General features: G+C 44.7%; 1 protein-coding gene across 1 annotated transcript in view; it reads right to left on the bottom strand.

Annotated features, from left to right (window-relative positions):
• dhx58 (DEXH (Asp-Glu-X-His) box polypeptide 58) overlaps window positions 1–23,943 on the bottom strand; it is a 42,028-nt gene that overhangs the window by 15,552 nt on the left and 2,533 nt on the right. The window contains exons 2-8 of the mRNA XM_080213404.1: window positions 20,012–20,195; window positions 14,543–14,747; window positions 10,547–10,737; window positions 8,376–8,492; window positions 7,335–7,461; window positions 4,567–4,755; window positions 2,676–2,926 (exon numbers count right to left, since the gene is read on the bottom strand). Coding sequence (XP_080069530.1) covers window positions 2,676–2,926; window positions 4,567–4,755; window positions 7,335–7,461; window positions 8,376–8,492; window positions 10,547–10,737; window positions 14,543–14,747; window positions 20,012–20,188 — 1,257 coding nt within the window. The 5' untranslated portion in view covers window positions 20,189–20,195. The remainder of the gene's footprint in view (window positions 1–2,675; window positions 2,927–4,566; window positions 4,756–7,334; window positions 7,462–8,375; window positions 8,493–10,546; window positions 10,738–14,542; window positions 14,748–20,011; window positions 20,196–23,943) is intronic.

Genomic DNA, 23,943 nt, shown 5'->3' with positions numbered 1-23,943 from the left:
CGATTCAAGATGGCAGCTCACCATCACCTTCTCAAGGGCAACTAGGGATGGGCAATAAATGCCAGCGACACCCATATCCCATCGTTGAATAAAAAAAATCTTCAAGATCTTTTGAAGCAATCACTGTCTTGTTGTTCTAATACAGTGCCTATTTTGTGTAAGGTATCATTTGTTGTGTGTGCTTTTTTTATTGTTAAGCTTTGTCCCATATTTTTAACAGTTTAGAATTAATTTAATTGAATATGCAGGAGGAAATTCATTGCAATGCAGCGATAATGTCACTTTGGCGTTTACCAGCAGCAGCTGCTGACTAATCCAAAGAATGCTGGCTTGCTGTTCACTGAGTTACTTCCTCTTTGATATATCCAGGATCTGTGGCCGATGTATGATGAGCTGTGAGACAAAATTGGGCAGCATTGCAGCTCCAGTGAACAGATGTAAGAAAAGGTTCAACAGAGCTCACCAAGGCTCCTTCACCAGCACTGTTCAAAGCCACAATCTCTGCCACCTAGAAGGACAAGGACAGTAAAAGCATGGGAACGTACCTTGTTTTTATTCATTCATGGGACAGGGGCATCGCTGGCTGGCCAGCATTTAGTGTCCATCCCTGGTTGCCTGAGGGCAGTTGGGAGTCAACCACATTGCTGTGGCTCTGGAGTCATATGTAGGCCAGGCTAGTTAAGGACAGCAGATTTCCTTCTAAAGGACATTAGTGATGCATTTTTCCAACAAACATAGTCTTCAGTAGATTCTTAGTTCCAGGCATATTTTTGCTGACTTCAAACTCCATCATGTGCCATGGCAGGATTCGAACCCAGATCCCCAGAACATTAGCTGTGTTTCTGGATTTAAAATCTAATGATTTACACCACTAGGCCCTCACCTCCTCTGCAAGTTCTCCTCCAAGCCATCACACACCATCCTGACTTGGAACTATACTGCTGTTCCTTCATTGTTGCTGGGTCAAAATGCAGGAACACCCTTTTTAACAGCACTGTGGGTGTACCAACACCAACATAAGCTACGGTGTTTCAAGGTGGCAGCTCACCACCAGTTTCTCAAGATCAACTAAGGATGGGTAATAAATGTTGGCCCAGCCAGCAACACCCACATCCTAAAAATGAAGAAGAAGAAATCTCAGTGAATCTTAACTGTAATGGATAAAGGAATGTATGGTACGGTAGCAATGGCCAGGATGTGATCGAGTTTGAATAGAGTTAGATAATGATGAAGTTACCAGCCTGATATAGAAAGGCTTAAATCAGTAAAGGTTCCTGGTGGCTTTATCTCCCACATAGAAGTGCGTCTATGTGGACATCCATGACAGAAGATTAGGTCGACCTGAAGTTTCTAAGCCACAATCAATTAGTCTATTAATTATTATTGTTTCAACTTGTGTGTCACAATGGCCACTCAGCCACTCAGGCAAGACACTAATTGTCATCACCAGCACTGTGATGGTACTGCCTCACAAATCCATTATCTTCAGGAAAGGACACAAAAAGAACAGAACGTGGGGCACTGTTCCGAAATCCTAAACTCTCTTGCTGCAGATTTTTAGAAAAAGTATTGCTTGTTAGGAGTCAGGAAGAAACAAAATAAAAACATGAATATGGGGGTTAAATTGGCTACAATGAGTGGAAGGTCTTACGATCAGATGGATGCAGGATGGAGTTGGGAGTAAGAATTGCCTCAAGGGAGAAGGGCAGAAATGCAAAGAGAGCCAGATGGCATCAACACCTGGTTCCCAAAGGACTGGGAACCATATTCATCTTTTGTACTTATCACCTCACTACTCTGTGTACTTGAATCATTATTTGATTTGATTATTGTCACATGTATTAGTATACAGTGAAAAGTATTGTTTCTTTATACAGACAAGGCATATCATTTATAGAGAAGGAAAGGAGATAATGCAGAATGTATTGTTAATGTTATAGCTGGGGTGTAGAGAAAGAGCAACTTAATACAAGGTAGGTCCATGTAGAAGTCTAATGGCAGCAGGGAAGAAGCTGTTTTTTGGTCAGTTGGTATGTGATCTCAAGCTTTTATGTGGATACATTTAGATCAGCTAGATAGTCAATATGTTTTCCCAAAGTTAAGGGGGTCTAAAACTAGAGGGCATAGGTTTAAGGAGAGATACAAAAGGGTCCAGGGGGGCAATTTTTTCATACAGAGGGTGGTGAATGTCTGCAACAAGCTGCCAGTAGTCGAGGCGGGTACAATTTTGTCTTTTGAAAGCATTTAGACAGTTATGTGGGTAAGATATAGAGGTATAGAGGGATATGGGCCAAACGATGGCAACTGGGACTAACAGTGGTTATAAAAAGGGACGGCAAGGACAAGTTGGGTGAAAGGGCAGAAGGGCCTGTTTCCATGCTGTAAACCTCTATGGCTCTATGACTACACTTGATCTTAGCCAAAAGGCCAGAATAGTGAACTGGATTCAATTGGATTTTGAATTTGGTTTTTGGAACAAGCAAGGAATGGATTTGGGTTTACCCAGTCCACATTGAACATTCAGCTTTGTAACTTTAAGGATGAAGTCATTCTTTTAATATAAAAAGTACATGAATAAATAAAAAAAATTATTGCAATCCCAACCAGCTTCACTACTAAGATGGTAACCGCGGTTGAGAATGGTATTTTCAGTGCGCCACACCATTCCAGCTCACCTGAGTCATGTGCTTTGTCTGGCTATTGACACCGGCCCCTGTTAGACATTCCGCTTTGACTTTGGTTGCCAGTAAGTGACTGCTCCTAATCCAGGCCAGCATGGCGTGCGTGCTCTGCCGTGTTTTCGTGAAGATAATCCCTCGGGAGTTTGTGAGACTGAACCGTTCCAGGAGTATTTTCTCCAGCGTGTTGAGATTGGGGTTTTCGTACTCTTTCTTAGAGGCGAGTAAGCGCAACTCGTCTTTCCCGTCTAATGAGAGATGCACAGAGTGTGGGAAATGGAGAGTGCAGCAGCAACATTCATTCATTAATTGACCATTTCACAACACCATTCATTTGACTATCATTTTTGTGAAATTGCAATATGCTTATTTAGAATAAAATTATGCTAATTCTGTTCTAAACATAAAACTTTCACAGAATCCCTACAGTGCAGAAAGAGGCCATTTGACCTATCGAGCCAACACCGTCAATAATTCCACACGGATTCTTTCCTTGTAATGCCACATATTTACCCTGCTAATCCTCCTGACATTAAAAAGCAATTTAACATGGCCAATCAACTTAATCAGCACATCTTTGGGCTGTGGAAGGAAACCACATCACCCGGAGGAAACCCACGCAGACATGGGGAGAACGTGCAAACTCTACCTGAGACTGGAAATGAACCCGGGTTCCTGGCGCTGTGAGGCAGCAGTGCTAAAAACTGGCTGATGGAGCATAATGTGGGAAAATGTAAGGTTGTCTGATTTGGTAGACAGGACAGAAAAGCAGAGTATTATTCAAATGGACAGAGTTCTACAGCACAGAGGGATTTGAATGGTCTTGTATATCAATCATAAAAAGTCGGCATGCAAGTACAGCAGGTAAGTAAGAAACCAAATGGTCTTTACTGCAAAGCAGATGGTATATACATGTTGGGAAATATTGCTGGAACTGTATAGGGCATTGGTGAGATTACATTTACAGTACTGTGTACAGTTTTGGTCACTGTACTTAAGAAGGGACATACTTGCACTGGAAGATCAGAGAAGGTTTACCAGGCTGATTCCTGAGGAATGAGGGTTTTGTCTTATGTTAGGTCTTCACCAATTGGAGTTCAGAAGAATGAGGGATGAGTTTGTTGACATGTATAAGATTTTGAGGGGACTCTACAGGTAGAAGCCATGAGGATGTTTCTTCTCTTGTTCCTGAAGGAATCAAAACTATGGGACACAGGTGATAAGGAAAGTCTCTCCCATTTAAGAAAAGAGGAAGAGGAACTACTTCCCTCAGAGTTGTTCATGTTTGGAAACCCCTTCCCCAGCGGACTGTGAATGCTGGGTCATTGGATATATTCAAGACTGAGTTATACAGATTCCTGATTGACAAGGGAGTCAAGGATTATAGAGGAACGGGCAGGGAATTAAGGACATAGACAAAACAACCATGATCTTACTGATTGGCAGAACAGGCTTGAGGGGCCGAATGGCTCACTCCTAATCCTGTTTCTTATGTAATCATCTTACAGAAACAAACCTTTCCATTAAAGGGCGGCATGTTGGTTAACACTGCTGCCTCACAGCACCAGGGACCCAATTCCAGTCTTCGATGACTATGTGGCATTTGCACGTTCTCCCGATATCTATGTGGGTTTTCTCTGGGTGCTCCTATTTCCTCCCACAGTCCAAAGATCTGTGAGTTAGGTGGACTGGCCATGCTAAATTACCCCTTAGTGCCCCAATTTGTGTCGGTTACATGGATTAGTTATGTTAAATGTGTGGGGTTACAGGGTTAGGACAGGCCTGTGTAAGATACTCTGTCAGACAGTCAGTGCAGACTCGATGGGCCAAATTGTCTCTTCTGTACTGTAGCGATTCTATGACTCTATAAACCAGAATGCATCCTTACCATAAAATACCTTAAGAAGCAAGCGATCTGTTCCATCAAGAATATCTTTAGTTATCTCAACGTCGTAGAATTCCTCCAGGTATTTCAAGGCATCAATCATTCGCACTGTCTCATTGATCAGGAGAGCATCGTTGTATTTCCGCAGGTGAAGGGCACAGTTACGTTTCTTTCTGTCGAAATCAATGGCACCTAGCAACATCCAAATACAGAATAAAGACATGCAGAACATGTACACATAGAAACATAGAAAATAGGAGCAGAAATAGGCCATTCAGCCCTTTGAGTCTGCTCTGCCATTCATTTTGATCATGGGGACCATCCAACACAATAGCCTGATTCTGACATCCTCCCGTATCCTTTGATTCCCTTCGCTCTCAAGAGATCTTTCTCTACACCCCAGCTATGTAACACTATATTCTACCTCAGAGCATCAGTGACTCCGGTTCAATTCCAGTCACTTTATTCACTATATTCTGCATCCTCTCCTTTCCATCTCTATGAATGGGGTATGCTTTGTCTGTAGAGCGTGCAAAAAACAATACTTTTCATTGTATACTGATACATGTGACAATAATAAATCAAAACAAAGATATATTAACTCCTCCTTGAAAACATTCAATGTTTTGGCCTCAACTATTTTCTCATGGAATCCTATCGAACCTGCACCAACAACAATCCCATCCAGGTCCTATCCCTGTAAACCCATGCATTTACCCTGCTAGTAAACGGAGCAACTTTGCATGGCCAATCCACCTAACCTGCACATCTTTGAAGTATGGAAGGAAACTGCAGCACCCAGACGAAACCCAGAGGAAACTGGGAGAATGTGCAAATTTAGCATGGCATGTCTGGCTTCCCCACACATCTTTAGACTGTGGGAGGAAACCGGAGCAGCCGGAGGAAATCCACGCAGACACGGGGAGATTGTGTAAGCTCGACACAGACAGTCACCCAAGACTGGAATTGAACCGGAGTCACTGGCGCTGTGAGGCAGCAGTGCTAACCACTAGGCCACTGTGCTATGTGGTAGTGAATTCCACAGGCTAAACACTCTCTGGGTGAAGAAACTTCTCTTCATCTCAGTCCTAAAATGTTTACCCCATATCTTTAGAACATGATCCCTGATTCAGAACCTCCTCACCATCAGGAACATCCTTCATGTATCTCCCCTGTCTACACAGTCTTGGAAGTTCAACTGTGGCCAAATTCAGACATGCAGCAAGTATGAAATATACTGCACGCACCAATTCTGTGGCTGCAGAGCCCACTGAAATCAGAACTGTCCCTTCATTCCAATGAACCATTATTTTTCTAGCAATCACTGGCTATTGTTTTTGGCTTAAACCAAAATCAATCATGGAATAGAATCATAGAATCCCTACAGTGTAGAAGGAGGCCATTTGACCCATCGATCCTGCACCGACCACAATCTTAAGGGCAATCCTATGGGAATAGGACCAGTCCCTATTCCCATAACCCTACATATTTACCCTGCTAATCCCCTTAACACTAGGGTCAACCTAACATAGCCAATCAACCTAACCCACACATCTTTACACAGTGGGAGGAAACCGGAGCACCCAGAGGAAACCCACGCAGACACCGGGAAAATGTGCAAACTCGGCACAGACAGTGACCCAAGTCCGGAATTGAATCCAGGTCCCTGGCGCTGTGAGGCAGCAGTGCTAACCACTATGCTAACCTGTCATGGGAAGCTTTACGAGGAGCACGGCAAGCGTGGCTCCCGTTGGTAGCAATCTTGCCTCTTAGACACAGGATTCAAAATTTAAATCTTGCTCCAAGACTTAGAATCCGTGGAATCCTAGAGTGCAGAAGGAGGCCTATCAGCCCATCGAGTCTGCGCCAAACACAATCCCACCTAAGGCACTATTGCTGTAACGCCTCATATTTACCCTGCTAATCCCCCGACACTAAATGACAATTTAACAGGGCCAATCAAACTAACCCATACACCTTTGGACTTGAAATCAAGATTAGCTCTCCAATGCCTTACTCAGGGTGTGTTGTCCTGTCAAAGATGCTGCCTTTTGGACCAAGACCCCGTCAGAAAAATATATCATTACTGTTTGTGGTGGTTTGCTGTGCCCGAATTCGCTACAGCATTTCCGACATTACAACAGCGTTTAAATGTTTAAGTGCTTAAATAAAGACACTTAACTGGCTGTAAAGAACTTTGCAATATCAGGAGGCCATGAAGGGTGCTACATAAATGCAAGTCTTTTTTTTGCCTGACTGCTGATTGTGCATTATTCCACTCCCTCCTTTTCACAGGGGGGCTGTGTTTAAACTTCTCAAGTCAGCCCATTCAGTTGAGAGGGGGACATATTTCCGTGCAGAATTTCACCTTTGTATCTCTGCTTATCACCTAAACGTTTTTTAAAAATTCATTTACGAGACATGGGCACCACTGGCTGGGCCAACGTTTATTCCCCATCCATAACAGCCCTCCATTTCAGAGGGAATTTAGGAGTCAACCACATTGCTATGTGTCTGGAGTCAAATGTAGGTCAGACCAGGTAAGGACGGCAGATTTCCTTCCCTAACGGACATCAGTGAACCAGATGGGTTTCTCTGACAATCGATTATGGTTTCATGGTCATTACTAGATTCTTAATTCCAGATTTTTAGCATTGAGTTCAAATTTCACCATCTGCCGGGGTGGGATGCGAACCCAGGTCCCCAGAGCGTTACCCTGGATCTCTGGTGCAAATGATTTACCGCGTGCAACAAGAAATGGACTCCCTCACCTTCTTTCTCCAGCTCGACAACCGCTTGCTCATAAATCTGTGACCCAAACTTTCCCGAGACTAAAGGTTCGTCCAAGTGGAAGTGAATGGTTCTCATCATCTGCTTAATTGTGTCACCAAAGGGGTCCTGCGTAAGAGTCATGATGAAAGGTGAATGTTTAGAAATTTGCACTAGATAATGTGCTCCAAACATCCTTTTCTTATATATTTGATTTGATTTATGATTGTCATGTAAAGAGCTACAGTGAAAAGTATTGTTTCTTGCACATTACAGACAAAGTATACCATTCACTGAGTACTTAGGGGAGGAGGAAAGGAGAGGGATGCAGAATGTAGTGTTAGAGTCATAGCTAGGGAGAAGAAAGAGATTAGCTTAATACACGCGCACATTGGTTAGCACTGCTGCTCCTACAGCAAGACCCGGGTTCAATTCCAGCCTTCGGTCTGTGCTGAGTTTGCACGTTCTCCCCATGTCTGCGTGGGTTTCCTCCCGGTGCTCCGGCTTCCTCCCACACTCCAAAGGCGTACAGGTTAGGTCGGCTGGCCGTGCTAAATTGCCCCGCGGGGGGATTAGCAGGGTAAATATGTGGTGTTACAGGGAAAGGGCGTGGGTAGAATTGTGGTAAGTGCAGATTTGATGGGCCAAATGGCTCCTTCGGCACAGGAGAAGTTCTATGATTCTGTGATAGGACCGTTCAAAAGTCTGATGGCAGCAGGGAAGAAGTAGTTCTTCAGTTGGTTGGAATGTGATCTCAGACTCATGCTTTTTTTTTGACAGAAGAAGGTGGAAGAGAGAATGTCTGGGGTGCGTGGTGTCCTAGATTATGCTGGCTGCTGTTCCGAGGAACTGGGAAGTGTAGACAGAGTCAATGGATGGGAGGCTGGTTTGCATGATGGACTGGGCTACATTCATGACCCTTTGTAGTTTCTTGCCATCTCAGTCAGCGCAGGAGCCATACCAAGCTGTGATACATCTGGAAAAGAAGTTTTTATGGACTTTGTGTTTTTTTTAATTCACGTGCAGGAATTAAAATGTCGCACCTTCTTTCTTTCCTCTGAAATATCGTAGGTTTTCACAGGCTGAGGAACAGTATCTTGCAGTTCTTTCACACAGTTTTTGGAGGATGCTATCATAGCAGCATCCATATTAGCACAGATCTGTGACAAATAAGAGATGCAAGCTTCAATGGGCATCAATAAATTAATACAGTATGTCAATATTGTAACTAATATTAAAAAACGGCTGTGCTTAGCCCCAAATTAATTATGTTTTTTGTTCGCCATATGTGAAAATTGCTTTCCTCTATTCTCAGCAGTTGGGAAACTGGATCTGCCCAGTGAGTCCAACAGAAGCTAAGTACAAACTCAGCGAAGCCTGGAATTCCAAATGGGTTGAGTCAATGCACAGCACATTCAGGCAACCCGAGGCACCAGACAGGAACATAAAAGTGACAAAACCCAAATAAATCTCTCAGCTTTATTTCCGTTGTGGATTTACTCTGAACCTGTACATCAAAAACTTCCGGAGAGGGCAATTTTATTTACTGAGAAGCCAAGTATAACTTTCAACCGGTGCAATTACTCTTACAGTGACGGCTCACTCCACATTCGGTCACATTGACCTGTTGTTCCAAAGCACTCTTATTTTGTGACAAAAAACCCCTCTGATCCTGATTGCCTTTTGCTAATTATAACAATAACTCAATTGAGACAGAGTTTATTAAAAGCTTCGCTCAGCTTATAACTATTATTTGAACTGTGTGATTAGAATGCGGCCTTTGACATTACTCTCTGCTATTATGAAGAAAAGAACCTTCGTAACTTGCTTTGGTTTCATTTTGAGCTATGGTTTCGCTGGTGACTGCAGGCCCACCTCATACATAATATCACCACAAACTGAAAGGTAAGCAAGTGAATAGGAATGATGATTACATTAGATTTACAATAATTAGTGCTCAGTTTAAACTGACTTAATGGGGTCAACTTTATCGGCACTTCCCCACCCTTTACCACTGCGTTCGCCCATCCAGAATCAGCACAAAACAAACGTGCTCCGTAGAAGTCCGATTTGGGTGCTCCAGTTAGTGAGGGTTAATGAGGAGCGTCTGACGGTTCTCTGCTTGAGATCGGTGGGGGGTTTGGGGGTGTCTGTCAGTACTCTGCTTGAGATCCGATGGGGAGAAATAGGGGGGATGCTGTCCACTGCTACTCTGCCCGTGATCAGTGGGGGAAAGGGGCAGAGGGAGCTATAATCAGTCTGGATAGCAGGGGGGTGGTGGTGGGATAAGGGGGCCAGTGATGCTAGCAGAGGTAGGGCAATGTCTGTGGGAGTCAGGAGGAGGCATTATCTGGCCCGGGAACGATGTGGTAGGGGAGCAGCATTCTATCATTTTCTTTTGCGCGTGCGCAGTTGGGGGCTCCGATGGGAGCTGCAGGGTTTCGGGTGCGTTAAGCTCCGCCCACAGGCTTGTGCAGCACGATTTGGAATTGCTGATTTTTTTTTCCCAGCAGAGTGCGTATGGGGACGCCTGAGAACAGGTCTAAACGCTGGATCTGAAACACTGCCAGTTCCAAGTCCGCCTGGCACTTAGAATCAAAATAGGGCCCTTAGTGTCCAAAGATGTGTCGATTAGGGGGATTAGACATTATAAATGTGCAAGGTTATGGAGCTAGAGTGAAGGGGAGGGTCTGGGTGGGATGCTCTTTTGCAGAATCAGTGCAGACCAGATGGGCCAAATGGCCTCTGTCAGCATGGTAGGAACTCAAGGTTTGAATTTGTTTACATTTCAATTTGCCAATTTCAACAAATGTGGCTGTCCTGGTTTTTGATTAGGGCAGCAGTGAGATAAAAAGCTAACTCCAAAATCTCCAAGCTCATAAAGCTCGCAAACCATCAAATAAGGAAAATAAGCACAAAGAAGGCTGTCTGGCTCTTGTTTTACCAAGGCAACTCAGGCAAAGGATAGAAGATTCCCCAAATAGAAACGGCGGAGCCTCTGTGACAGCCAACAAGCATCAGAAAGATCATAGAATCCCCACAGTGCAGAAGGAGGCCATTCAGCCCCTCGAGCCTGCATTGACTGCAATCCCACCCAGGCCTTATTCCCTTAATTTACCCTGCTAATCCCCCTGACAAGAGGGTCAATTTAGCATGGCCTATCAACCTAACCGCAACATCTTTGTTTCAACTGGGACTCAGAAGTTAGACTAACCTGTAAGATGTGCTTCTTTGCATGCTCAAAAGAATTGGCCCCATCTGTTCCAGGTGATGCTGTTAATCCAAGGATTTGAGGTAAACCCCTCTTGTGCTGGTGCTTTTTCTCAATGTACTGGCACATGATTTTATTGTAGACTCCATCCTTCTGGGTGTGGTGACACTCGTCGATTATCAGCAGGGAAAATTCTGTATCAAAAAAATAAATAAAAAACTCTCGCTCTTAAAGAAAGCCTTTAAAGCCCTGAACGGCCACAACTGGAGATTACGCTGCAGGTATCAGAGTAAATTCTACTTCATTCAGAACTTAGCCTTCAGAAATTCTTTCCGAAGCAAAGGTTACATAAAGACAACACGGCGGCACAGCGTTCAGCACTGCTGCCTCACAGTGCCAGGGACCCAGGTTCGATTCCCGGCTTGGGTCACCGTCTAGCACAGTTACAGATCTGTTTGATTAAATTTTTGCCAATATACGCAGTAAGATTATTCTCCTTCCCCCTCAACATCTTAAAATCCTTGCCATGCGACATAGGGCAGCACGGTGACACAGTGGTTAGCACTGCTACCCCACAGTGCCACGACTCGGGTTCGGTCCCCAGCTTGGGTCCCTGTCTGTGTGTGGAGTCTGCATGTTCTCCCTGTGTCTGCGTGGGTTTCCTCTGGGTGCTCCAGCTTCCGCCCACAGTTCGAAAGACGTGCTGGTTAGGTGTATTGGCCATGCTAAATTCTCCCTCAGTGTACCCAAACAGGCGCTGGAGTGTGGTGACGAGGGGAATTCTCACTCCATGGCAGTGTTAATGTAAATCTACTTGTGACACTAATGAATAAACTTGAACAAACGTCAGATCAGTCATTACGACTCAAAAGTCGATCACACAGACCTATTACACTGGGAGATTAGATCAATAAACATTAGTACTGACTGCCCCACATGAGAAAAATCAAAGAATTGGAAGATGGAATACATCTGAGAATTCTTAAGAAAATAGTTGAGGCTCCCACTAATATTTCTTAGGACTTCTGTAATTATGGAAAAGTGGGGAAAAACAATATTAACCCATAATACATAATCATGAGTCCGGAAATTCACAGGAAAACTAGACTAATATCTATAGTGGGAGAATGTTCCAAGAGGCTTCATCAAAGAACACAGGGCCATACTTGATAGTGTGGATCTAGAAGCAATAGATTCCATGTTGCAAATTTGTTGGAATTCTATAAGGTGGTATTTAAACTGGTTGACAAAGGACATTGGACATTTTTGGTCCTTTTATCTCAGGAAAGCTATCCTGGCATTGGGGACAGTCCAGATAAGGTTCACAAGGTTGATCCTGAGTGTGGTAGGGGTTTTCTTATGGGGGGAGGTTGGGCCTGTACTTACTGGAATTAAGAAGAATGAGAGGTGACCTAATTGAGACGCATTGGATGCTGAGGGAGCTTGACAGGGTAGATGCTGAGAAGTTGTTTGCCCTTGTGGGAGAATCTAAGACCAGAGGGCATAATCTCAGAATAAGGGGTCACCCATTAAAGAGATGAGGAGACATAATGCAAGTCTGTCTGCAACAGTCTTTTAGGTACGTCAGTGATGACACCTTACATGGTCAAAGCATCTTACTTTCAGGAAAGTGCTGAAATATTGCTAAGCATGCTGTAACATAAACTAAGAAACAGTCAGAAATTTGTGCCCTGATTTTAGTGCAATGTTTTTCTCCTTTGTCCACACAATGTAATTCCTCACCATTTTTGAAGGTTTACTGAGAAGCATAAGTGGAGGCCAAAATTTATTAACCTTTATTTCAAAGCACTCAAAGCAAAGAGCGGCACGATAGCCCACTGGTTAGCACTGCTGCATCACAGCTCCAGGGACCTGGATTTGATTCTGACTTGGATCACTGTCTGTGTGGAGTATGCACATTCTCCTCGTGTCTGCGTGGGTTTCCTCCAGGTGCTCCAGTTTCTCCCACAGTCCAAAGATGTGTGGGTTAGGTTGATTGGCCATGCAAAAACTGCCCTGTAGTGTCCTGAGGTGCGTAGGTTAGAGGGATTAGCGGTAAATGTACAGGGATATGGGGGTAGGGCCTGAATGGGATTGTGATTGGTGCAGACTCGATGGGCCGGATGGCCTCTTTCTGCACTGTAGGGATTCTATGAAATTTAGCTCAATATAACTTCTGTCCTAAAAAAATTGGGGGAGGGAGAATTATGAACAATTCTAATTGTCCTTTATCTGAAACTGTAATGACTCAGGAAGCCTGACTGGAAAGGAACCTGGTTTATTATAGAATGTAAAGTAAAACCACTGCCGTGGTGTACACACACGAGTCGATGCCTTTGACTGCAGTTCAACAGGCCAAGTCCTGGGCCTGCCTTAAAAAAGGCTCAGGTGATGAGTTCCAGCTGGGCAGACTTATTGCCTGTTACCAAGGGAACTCATGCTCAACAAGCCACACAGGGAGGTCATAAATGCAGAAAATGGAAGCAGGAGTAGGCCATTCAGCTCTTTGAGCCTGCTCCACCGTTCATTTTGATCATAGCTGATCATCAGTGATTTCCCATGGACCTCATGGAGGGGTTATCACACTTTTTTTGCGGGCTGGCTTCCTTGTTTTTTGGCATTGCTTTTCATTCTTTATGGGGCAGAAGGGGGCCATTCGGCCCATCAAGTTTGCCCTGCTTTTTCTTTTTACTAACCTCTTTTATCCCATAAGAGAAGTCAGGGGGCGGAGGGGGGAGATTGCAATGTCCTGCTGCGGAGGGAACAGAAGGGCACCTTACCTTGTAAGGCGTTGGTTGCGGGTTGGATAACCTATTGAGCACATTATCTCCCAGGAAGATGGATGTGAACATTAGTTGACCATCTAGAACACGATAATTAATTGTTTAACCCCCCTGGGCAGCATGGTGGCACAGTGGATAGCACTGCAGCCTCACAGTGCCAGGGATCAACTGGGACCTCAATTCACCGTCTGTGTGCAGTTTGCACATTCTCCCCATGCCTGCATGGGTTTCCTCCAGATGCTCTGGGTTTCTCCCACAGTCCAAAGATGTGCAGTTTAGGTTGAATGGCCATGCTAAATTGCCCCTTAGCGACAGGGAGATTACAGGGTAAATACATGGGGGTTACGGGCACAGGGCCTAGGTGGGATTGTTTTTCATGCATGCTTGATGGACTGAATGGCCTCCTTCTGCACTGTAGGGACTCTATGATTCTAGTCAGCCTGGTTACTTGGCTTGAGATGATGCTGTTATATCAGTTTGTAAAATACTGCAAAGCTTGGTTTTAACACATATTGTCATATTGTCAACACCTGTCACCTTTCTTTATAAAACTGCACAAAATTAGACCTTCAAAAAGAACAAAACTCAAAGTCAAGTAATTACCATGAAGAAAGAAATGACTAAAAATCCCAACATTAATCCCAGTTACGAAACTAACCCAGACAAGTCTGACATCCTATCTGAGTTTTTTTTACTCATTTGTGGGACGTGGGCATCGCTGGCTGGCCAGCATTTATTGCGCATCCCTAGTTGCCCCTTGAGAAGGTAGTGGTGAGCTGCCTTCTCGAAACGCTGCAGTCCATGTGCTATGGGTTGACCCGCAACACCGTTAGGGATGGAATTCCAGGATTTTGACCCAGCAACTGCGAAGGAACGGTGATACATTTCCAGGTTGAGTGGCTTGGAAGGGAACTCAAATGTAGCTGCTGCCCTTGTCCTTCTAGATGGAAGTGGTGGTGGGCTTGGAAGGTCTGTCTAAAAGTCTTTGGTGAATTTCTGCCGTGTATCTTGTAGGTGGTACGCATTGTGGCTACTGAGCGTCGGTGATGGAGGGAGTGGATGTCTGTGGATGTGGTGCCAATCAAACAGGCTGCTTTCTCGTGGGGGATTTCTTACTGAAACAACTGTGTGGCTTATTCTTCCCTTCGCGTTAAATTCTAAAGAGAGTGGCTCTTGCTTTGAAAGGTGCAAAGCTGGGTGGACCAAGCTCCCTTACCTGTTAGATCCACATGTTTCTCTTCTTCAGTACTGTTCAGTGCATTTTGCAGGATCTGAGCTGTGCAGATGATGACATGATTATTCCGTACAGCAATTGCAAAGTGTTCTTTAAGCTCACTGTCTCCACTTATTGGCACCACCTTGTATGTATCTTTCAGGGCTGGCCAAAATTCATTTTCGTAATGCTGATTCACCAAAGGCACCTATACGAACAAGTTTTAAAAGACAGAGAAAACATGTCCATCATTTCACTTACGATTTGGCCAGATGTACTATGGATTACAACGGAGTGACGTGGCAAAAGTCCCAGACAGAAGACCCGATTGTCATCATTGTAAACGAGCAGTCGGATATAGCACGTACAAAAAGCCATATGCAACAGGCAATTTTATTTTCGCAAAGTTATCCAAACTCACTTTGTTGCTTCAAAAAATTTCACGAATATTAGGAACTGATTTTTAACACACAGGAATTTTCAGAGGATCCCTACAGTGCAGAAGGAGGCCATTCAGCCCTTCAAATCTGCATCAACTCTCTGACAGAATAACTCTCCCAAGCCCACCCCATCCTCCCCCCTTCCCTATCCCAGAACCCTACGTATTTATCCTGCAAATCCCCCTAACCTACACATTTTGGGAAACTAAGCGGCAACTTAGCATGGCCAATCTACCCAATCTGCATGTTTTTGGAGTGTGGGAGGAAATCAGCGCACCCGGAGGAAACCCGTGCAGACACGGGAAGAACGTGCGGACTCGGCACAGGCAGTGACCCAAGGCTGGAATTGAACTCAGGTCCCTGGCGCTGTGAGGCAGCAGTGCTAACTACATGCATTAGAGACTAGCTTATAGCAGTGCTCAGAAACTACATGTCCAAAGCTGCTTTCCCTCTGGTGATGTGAACTGGACTGAGATAATATCCTCCCCTGGCTGCTCACAGTCAAAACCATGGACAAATGCACTTGACAAGCAACCTTGTTCCCTTTGGGAGAATTCAGGGGCAGGCTAAATTTGAACAGCTTAATCTGAATACTTTCCAATAGCCTTGACGGATGTTGTACTGCAGTAGATGTCATGGCCCCGATGTTATCTGGAGCATGTGTGATCGGTATCCTTCTTTTGCTTATGCTTGCAACACTTCCGCACGTATCGGTAATGTTGCAAAAACTTACAACCATTGAAGAACTGCAAGATTGGAAACATCTAATAACTACTCAGGCAAAATATGTTCTTAATTTGAGATGCTGAATTTAGAGTATTATGCCAAAGTAATTCTTTAGTATACTTGGGCGGCACGGCGATAGCACTGCTGCCTCAAAGCACCAGGGAACCGGGTTCAATTCTGGCCTCAGGTCACTCACTGCCTGTGTGGAGTTTGCACTTTCTTCCCATATCTGTGTGGGTTTCCTCTGGGTGCTCCGGTTTCCTCCCACAGTACAAAGATATGCAGGTTAGGTGGATTGGCCATGCTAAATTGACCCTAGTGTCAGGGAATTAGCAGGGTAAATGTGTGGGGTTATGGGAACAGGGCCTGGTTGGGATTGTGGTCGGTGCAAACTCGATGGGCCAAATGGCCTTCTTCTGCACTGCAGGGATTCTATGGTATTTAGTACATTAACAAGTTGGGTCAATCTTGTGACATTAAAGTATTAGCTGTGGCTGAGTTGATAGCCCTCTTGCCTTTGTGACATAGAAACATAATTGGTGGCACAGTGGTTAGCATTGCTGCCTCACAGCGCCAGGGACCCGGGTTCGATTCCTACTTTGGGTGACTGTGTAGAGTTTGCACATTCTCCCCACGTCAGTATGGGTTTCTTCCAGCTGCTCTAATTTCTTCCCACAGTCCAAAGAGGTGTGGGTTAGGTGGAATTGCCAAGCTAATTTGTCCCCTAGTGTTCCAGGATTTGCAGGTTAAGGAAATTAGCTGTGAGAAAATGCATGGGGTTATGGGGATAAGGTAGGCTTGGGATGCTCTTTTGGAGGGTCAGTGCAGACTTGATTTCTCCTCATCTCAGTCTTAAATGGCCTCCCCCTGTATCCTGAGACTGCGACCTCTTGATCTAGACCTGGAAACATCTGTGTGTCCAGTTTATCCAGTCCTGTCAGAATTGTATACATTTCAATTAGATCCCCTCTCATTCTTCTCAACTCCAGTGAATATAAGCGCAGTCGACACAATTTCCCCTCAAACAACAATCCTGCCATCCCAAGATTCATTCTGGTGAATGTTCAGTGCACTCCCTCTATAGTAAGTCTATCCTTTCTTAGATAAGGAGGCCAAACTACACATAATACTCCAGATACAGTCTCAGCAAGGATTGTAAAGCTGCAGTAAGACATCCTTGCTCCTGTACTCATGTCCTCTTGCAATGAAAGTCAACATATCATTTGTCTTCCAAACTGCTTGCTGAGTCCAGAACCAAGGGTCACAATCTGAGGTAGACTGCTTAGGACGGAGGTGAGAGACATTTCTTCACCAGAGAGTGGTGAGCCTGTGGAATTCATTATCACAGGGAGTAGTTGATGACAACACGCTGAATGTATTCAAGGGATGCCTTGATATGGCACTTGGGGCGAACGGGATTAAAAGTTATGGGGAGAAAGGAGGATTAGGCCAATGATGTATGAGAAGAGATTAACTAGGTTAGGATTGTTTTCGCTGGGGTTCAGACGAATGGGGGGGGGATCTCTAAGAGACTTATAAAATTCTAACAGAACTAGACAGGAAGGATGTAGGGAGGTTATTCCCAATGATGGGGGAGTCCAGAACCAGGGGTCCAGAGCCAGGGGTCACAGTCTGAGGATTCGGAGTAGACCATTTAGGACAGAGGTGAGGAGACATTTCTTCGCTCAAAGAGTGGTAACGTGTGGAATTCATTACCACAGGAAATAACTGATGCCAAAACATTGAATGTATTCAAGAGGTGGCTGAATATAGCACTTGGGGCAAATGGGATCAAAGGTTATAGGGAAAAAGCAGGATTAGGCTACTGAGTTGGATAATCAGCCAGAATTGTAATGAATGATGGAGCAGGCTCGAAGGCCTCCTCCTGCTCCTATCTTCGATGTTTCTATGTTCACCTGCACGTTGGCTTTCAGCGATTGACGTAAAGGACATTCAAGTCCCAACCTATCACCATGTAAGTAATAATCTGCCATTTTGTTTCTTCATCCAAACTGAGTTATGCAGTTTAAGTTTCAGACCTAACCTGTATCATGAGCAACAGAAAAAGTCAAGGTTGGCGCTCCAGAGCACTACTGAGGGAGTGCGGCACTGGCGACTTGGCTGCCATTTTGGACGGCTCATTAATCCCATCCCCCATCTGCTTGATCACATGAATGTAAAAGGAAACCCACAGCACCTACACCACCAACATCTCCATTTTTAAAGAGATAGTCTCTTTGGTTGTTCCACCCGTCTTCCTGAACGAGTGTGGAGGCTCCTTCTGAGGTAGCTGGGAATCCATTTTCTCTGAAGTCAACTCCAGGGCAGGGGGAGGGTGGCGGGCTGACAGGGGCGGGAGGGGAGAGACGGGGGCTGATGTGGTTCAGAGTCTTCAATTTACCCAAACCTTTGAAGAGTGTGGGGAGTGCTTCTTGAAATTTATTATCTTGTTGACTTTACCAAATTTTATGAGCAAGGTCTTTCAGCTTTTCTGCTCAACCCCGAACATTCTTGATTCTGAATAATATATAACAATTCAGAAATGTTCCCATCTTTGTATTTTAGTGTTGCGTCAAGCTGACCTTTAATATATTTAGCTGGATTCCACCTGAACCTTGGGGGTTGTACGGACAGAAACTTGCAGAGTTATCTTATTCAGCCATGAAGCTCTGTCAGATAAAACTGAAAGCCTTGCTGCTGTGTCTGTGGTTGCATTCAGCAGGATGCTCAATGTCAGTGCTCCAAGTCTGACTTGTATTTTCCTCTATTTCTCCTAGGAAGGTGATTTCCTGATTGTTAAGATCTTGAATGGATGTTCCTTTAACCGATTTCTCCTTCCGTATTGTAAGCACAGATTTCCAGATACAGCAGATTGTTTTGAAATGACCAATTGCACCACACCCAGTGCATTGCACAATTCAGGCGGGGTGTTCTTCCACCAGTGCGCATTGTCCCTACCACAATGGAGACACTGAAAAATAGTGGCTACCGCCTTTTCAAGGTGCTTCCCTAGTTCTTGCCTTGCTATATTTTCAGCTTCAGAATAGAATCCCTACAGTGCAGAAGAGGCCATTCAGCCCAGTGACTCTACACCGACTCTCTGACAGAGTATCTTACTCAAGCCCTCTCTTCCGCCCCTTACCTGTAATCCCAGACATTAACCATGGCTAATCTTCCTAACCTGCACATCTTTGGATTGTGGGAGGGAAGCAATGCACCCAGAGGACGTGCTCACCACTGTGCCACCCTACTTCTTTAGCCCTGTTCCGACAGTGAGAGAGCGAGAGAGAGAGACAGCGTGTGTGTATGTGTGCTTGTGTGCATGCATGTGTGTGTGTTCTATGAGAATGTTCTATTGCTCATCGCTACCCTCCATGAGTAATCTCTCATTTCTAACGAGGTTGAAAAGCGTCAGGATTTGGCTACAGCTACTCTCTGCAGTACTTCTCAATCATCTTCTCTCAGTAAGTGACTATGGCATGGCCTCTTATCCACAATGCTCATTAGCTGTCATTAGGGTTAACCCTCTGCAGAATCTACACAACCAATGAACAGAGGAGCTCAACAACTAGGCCTAAATAAAACTTGCAATAAATTTTTCCAAATGCTCTTCCAAATAATCATAAGAGCAGCAATCATTATTGCAAACCAAGTACACACTAAGATTTTAAGGGCAATGCAACTTAAGTGCAAATCAGGTAGTCCCTTCCACTTCACAATGGCACAGATGTTAGCACTGGGTTTGATTCTGGCCTTGGGTGACTGTGTGCACATTCTCCCCGTGTCTGCCTGGGTTTCTTCTCGGTGCTCCCATTTCCTCCCACAGTCCAAAGATGTGCAGGTTAGGTGATTAATCATGGTAAATGTGTGAGATTATAGGGATAGGAAAGCAAGGAGAGTCTGGATGAAATGCTCCTTTTGGGAGAGTGAGTGCAGACTCGATGGGCTGGATAGCCTCTTTCTGTACTGTAGGGATTCAATGGTTCACCTAGAATCTGTGCTCCCTGGTTATCAACCCATCAGCCATTGAAAACAGTTTCTCTTTATTTACTCCATCCAAGCTTTTCATGATTTTGAACATTTCTATTAAATCTCCTCTCAACCTTCTTTGCTCTAAAGACAAATCCAACGTCTCTGGTCTATCCACATCACCGTAATCGCACATCCCTTGAAAACATTCTTGTAAATCCCCCCTGTATCATTGTTCAATCCCACCTCCAAAATAAGAAGCAGCATCGCCAGGCAATGATGTTCTTACAATCAACATTTGCTTATAACGAAAAATGGCGACTTTATTTTTTCTTACCTTATTTACGAGGACTGCTACTTTGCCATCACCTCCTCTCGTTTCCAGGTGATATTTGGTAACAAACACAGCCGCACGGGTCTTTCCCCCACCTGTCGGAAGCCATATGATGATGTTCTTGCCCTGAAGGGCGGGCTGCACAACCTCCCACTGGTAATCCCGCAAATTAATTTGCATTGTATACCTGGAACAAGATTTTAAAACATTAACCCTCCTCCGCCAGTAACCTGACATCAAATGAAACAGCCTGCAGATTTACATAGAGTCGTCCAACGCAGAAACGGCCCTGAAGCCCATCGAGTCTGCATCATCAACAACTACCACTAAAGTCGCGCTAATACCATTTTCCAGCACTCGCCCCATATCTTTGATATTTCAAGTGCTTATCCAAATACTTTTTAAAGGTTTCCAGCCTCCATTACCTTCCCAGGCAGCGCGTTCCACATTCCCTCCACCCTCTGAGTGAATTTTATTTTCTCAACGCCCCTCTGAATCTCCTGCCCCTTACCCTAAAAAAAACCCTTGTGATTGACGCCTTACCAAAAGGTATTCACCCTGTCCATACCCCTCATAGTCTTATTCACCTGAATCATGTCCCCTCTTCAGGCTCCCTGCTCGAAAGAAAACAATCCAAGTCTATCCAATCTCTCCTTATAGCTCAGCTACTCCTTTCCGAGCAACACCGAGATTGAAATCATTCTAATTTTTCTCTCTTTAAGGTAGTTTTTTTATTTACATTTTCCTGTGGTTTAAAGATGCGCTATTCATAAATCTACCGGGGAACGTGAGTGTAAAGCAATTGTCGATATTAACAGAAGCATCCTAACTGGAAAATTAGTTAGTGGAATTGAAGTGTGAGGTAAAAAGTGTGCAAGAGTTGGGGGTAGTTTCACCAAAGATGGAAGATCAACAGATTAGTGACAGGCAGTGTGTATGAGATGAGTAACTAAGCAACTGGAGAGAAGAGTTTCCCTGGTGGTCATGTTGCCATGTAGGGAACGCCCCAGCTACATCGGAAGGCCATCTGGAAAGACTTTGGGTGCAATATTTCAGGCCCACTAAACCGGTCGAGCCAGTGCCACACCCAAAAGTCATCTTCCTAGCCTTGTTTTGCTGGTGCGATCGTGCATGGGTAGTTGAGGAGAGGATGGGCCGAGGAGGGAGTGGGCCATGGAGGGGGTCATGGTGGGGCACTCATTAGGAGGGCCCCGATGACGGCGACCTGTGTTGTCATGGTGAGGGAGGTTACACTGCCACTGGTGATAGGGAGGGGTGTGTGTGTGTGTAGGAGAGGGGACAGTGCAGTGGAGGATGGCTGGAGGCCTCCCAGTGCATTGGGAAACAGGAGCACCAGCACAACGGCACCCCAAAGGGATTGCAGCCAGCTTCACCAGTAAGCTTAGGCTCTGCCTTCTCCCCCCTCACCAGCATGTGGGAAAATTGCGTGGGGTAGCTTGCTGAAAAAAAATGGAGTTAAACTCTCTGGTTTTCAGACATCTATGACATTTGTGGGAAGATTGCTCCTTTTAAGCCCCTGTCTACATCAATGGGGACGAAGTAGAAATGGTCAAGAGCTTCATGTTTTTAGGTATACAGAAAACCAACAACCTGTTCTGGTCCCTCCATACAGTTAAGAAAACCCACCAATGCCTCTACTTTCTCAGAAGACTAAGGAAATTTGGCATGTCAGCTTCATCTCTCACCAACTTGACAGATGCACCATAGAAAGCATTCTTTCTGGTTGTACAGAAGCTTGTGTTGCTCCTGCTCTAAGGCTGCAAGAAACTACAAAGGGTCATGAACAAAACCCAATCCATCACGCAAACCAGACTCCCGTCCATTGACTCTGTCTACACTTCCCACTGCCTCGGAAAAGCAGCCATCATAATTATGGGCCCCATGCACCCGGACATATTCTCTTCCACCTTCTTCTGTCAGGAAAAAGATACAAAAGTCTGTGGTTACGTAGTAGCCGACTCAAGAACAGCTTCTTCCCTGTTGCCATGAGACATTTGAATGGATGTACACTGCACTAATTTGACCTTTCTCCACATCTTAGCTATGACTGTAACACTACCGGAGTTGAGGGGGTTGAACTATGAGGAGAGGCTGAACAAATTAGGCTTGTACTCGTTAGAGTTTAGAAGAATGAGGGGAGATCTCATTGAGACGTATAAGATGTTGAATGGGATGGATAGGATAGAGGTGGAGAGGCTCTTCCCGCTCAGAAAGGACAGTAGGACTAGGGGGCACAGCCTCAGGATAAAGGGGGGGCGGTTTAGAACGGAGTTGAGGAGGAACTTCTTCACTCAAAGGGTGGTGAATCTCTGGAATTCTCTGCCCGTTGAAGTGGTGGAGGCTGCCTCACTCAATATTTTTAAGACGCGGGTTGATAGGTTTTTGATAGGCAAGGGGATTAAGGGTTATGGGGAGAGGGCGGGTATGTGGAACTGAGCCACAACAGATCAGCCATGATCTTATTGAATGGCGGTGCAGGCTCGAGGGGCTAGATGGCCTACTCCTGCTCCTATTTCTTATGTTCTTATGTACTACATTTTCCATCCTATTCTTTCCTTCTCTATGAATGGTATGCTTTGGCTGTATAGCGCACAAGAAATAATACTTTTCACTGTATACTAATACAGGTGACAATAATAAATTAAATCAAATCAAAATCAAAATATAACTGCAAATCTCCAATGGTGTCCCTCAAACTTGTGCCATGGGAATTAGTTTGTTTTTCAACTGTGCTTTTAAAAATTCTTTCAGAGAATATGAGTGTTGTTAATTAGGCCAGCACTTATTGCCCAACCCTAATTGCCCTTCAGAAGATGAGAGCTGCCTTATTGGACCAGCTGCAGTCCCAGTTGCGGAGGCACAGGATTGTTAGGAAGGGAACTCCAGGATTTTTGACCCAGGGATAGTGGAGGAGCGGAGATAGATTGCCAAGTCAGGATGGTGTGTGAGAGATTTGGAGTGGAACTTGACACTAGTGGTTGGCATCATCCAAATGTCCATGTTCCTTTATTATTGCAGTAGATTTAAAAGTTTATTTATTAGTGTCACAAGTGGACTTACATTAGCGCTGCAATGATGTTATTGTGAAAACCCTCTAGTCACCACGCTCTGACACATGTTCAGGTACAGTGACGTGGTATTTAACATGGCTAATCCACCTAACCAACATGTCTTTGGGCTGTGGAAAGAAACCAGAGCACCTGTTAGAACCCAATACAGACAGAGGAGAATGTTCAAACTCTGCACAGACAGTGACCCAAGCCAGGAATCGAACCTAGGTCCCTGGCACTGAGAGACAGCTGTGCTAACCACTGTGCCACCTCCATCCTGCCACTTGAAAGCAACAGGAAAATGAAAGTTGGGCTTCAATTTTGATAGCCTAGTGGTGAGCGGGTCGAAAGGAAATCAACCCAATTGTTGTTTTGTGTTTTTAAAGGAAGTTGTAGCTGTACCTAAGGTGAAAGTGAGAATGACTGCTTCTTGCATTATTTATTGGCTTCAATATCCAGGGTGGAGCAGTCATTATCAATTTTATCAACTCAATGATTTTATTCTATGATATTCCCCATGAAATGCAGTAAAATTAAACTCAATATTATTGTAATTCAGATCACACAACTCAAATGTAGAATGCCACCAATCATCACTGATTGTTATTTCACGGGTCGCTGACAAAAAGGTCAAAAATTAATGTACATATTATAAGTGTGGCACAGTGGTTAGCACAGCTGCTTCACAGTGCCAGGGACCTGGGTTCAATTCCGGCCTTGGGTGACTGTGTGGAGTTTGCATGTTCTCTCCATGTCTGCATGGGTTTTCTCCCACACTCCAAAGATGAGCAGGTTAGCTGGATTGGCCATGCTAAATTGCCCCTTTGTGTCCCAAGATGTGTCGTTTAGATGGATTATGGAAAT

This window comes from Carcharhinus amblyrhynchos, chromosome 27 (genome assembly GCF_965287045.1).
Source record: "Carcharhinus amblyrhynchos chromosome 27, sCarAmb.v2.hapA, whole genome shotgun sequence".
Taxonomy (NCBI): domain Eukaryota; kingdom Metazoa; phylum Chordata; class Chondrichthyes; order Carcharhiniformes; family Carcharhinidae; genus Carcharhinus; species Carcharhinus amblyrhynchos.
This window is presented reverse-complemented; position numbering and strand designations above follow the sequence as displayed.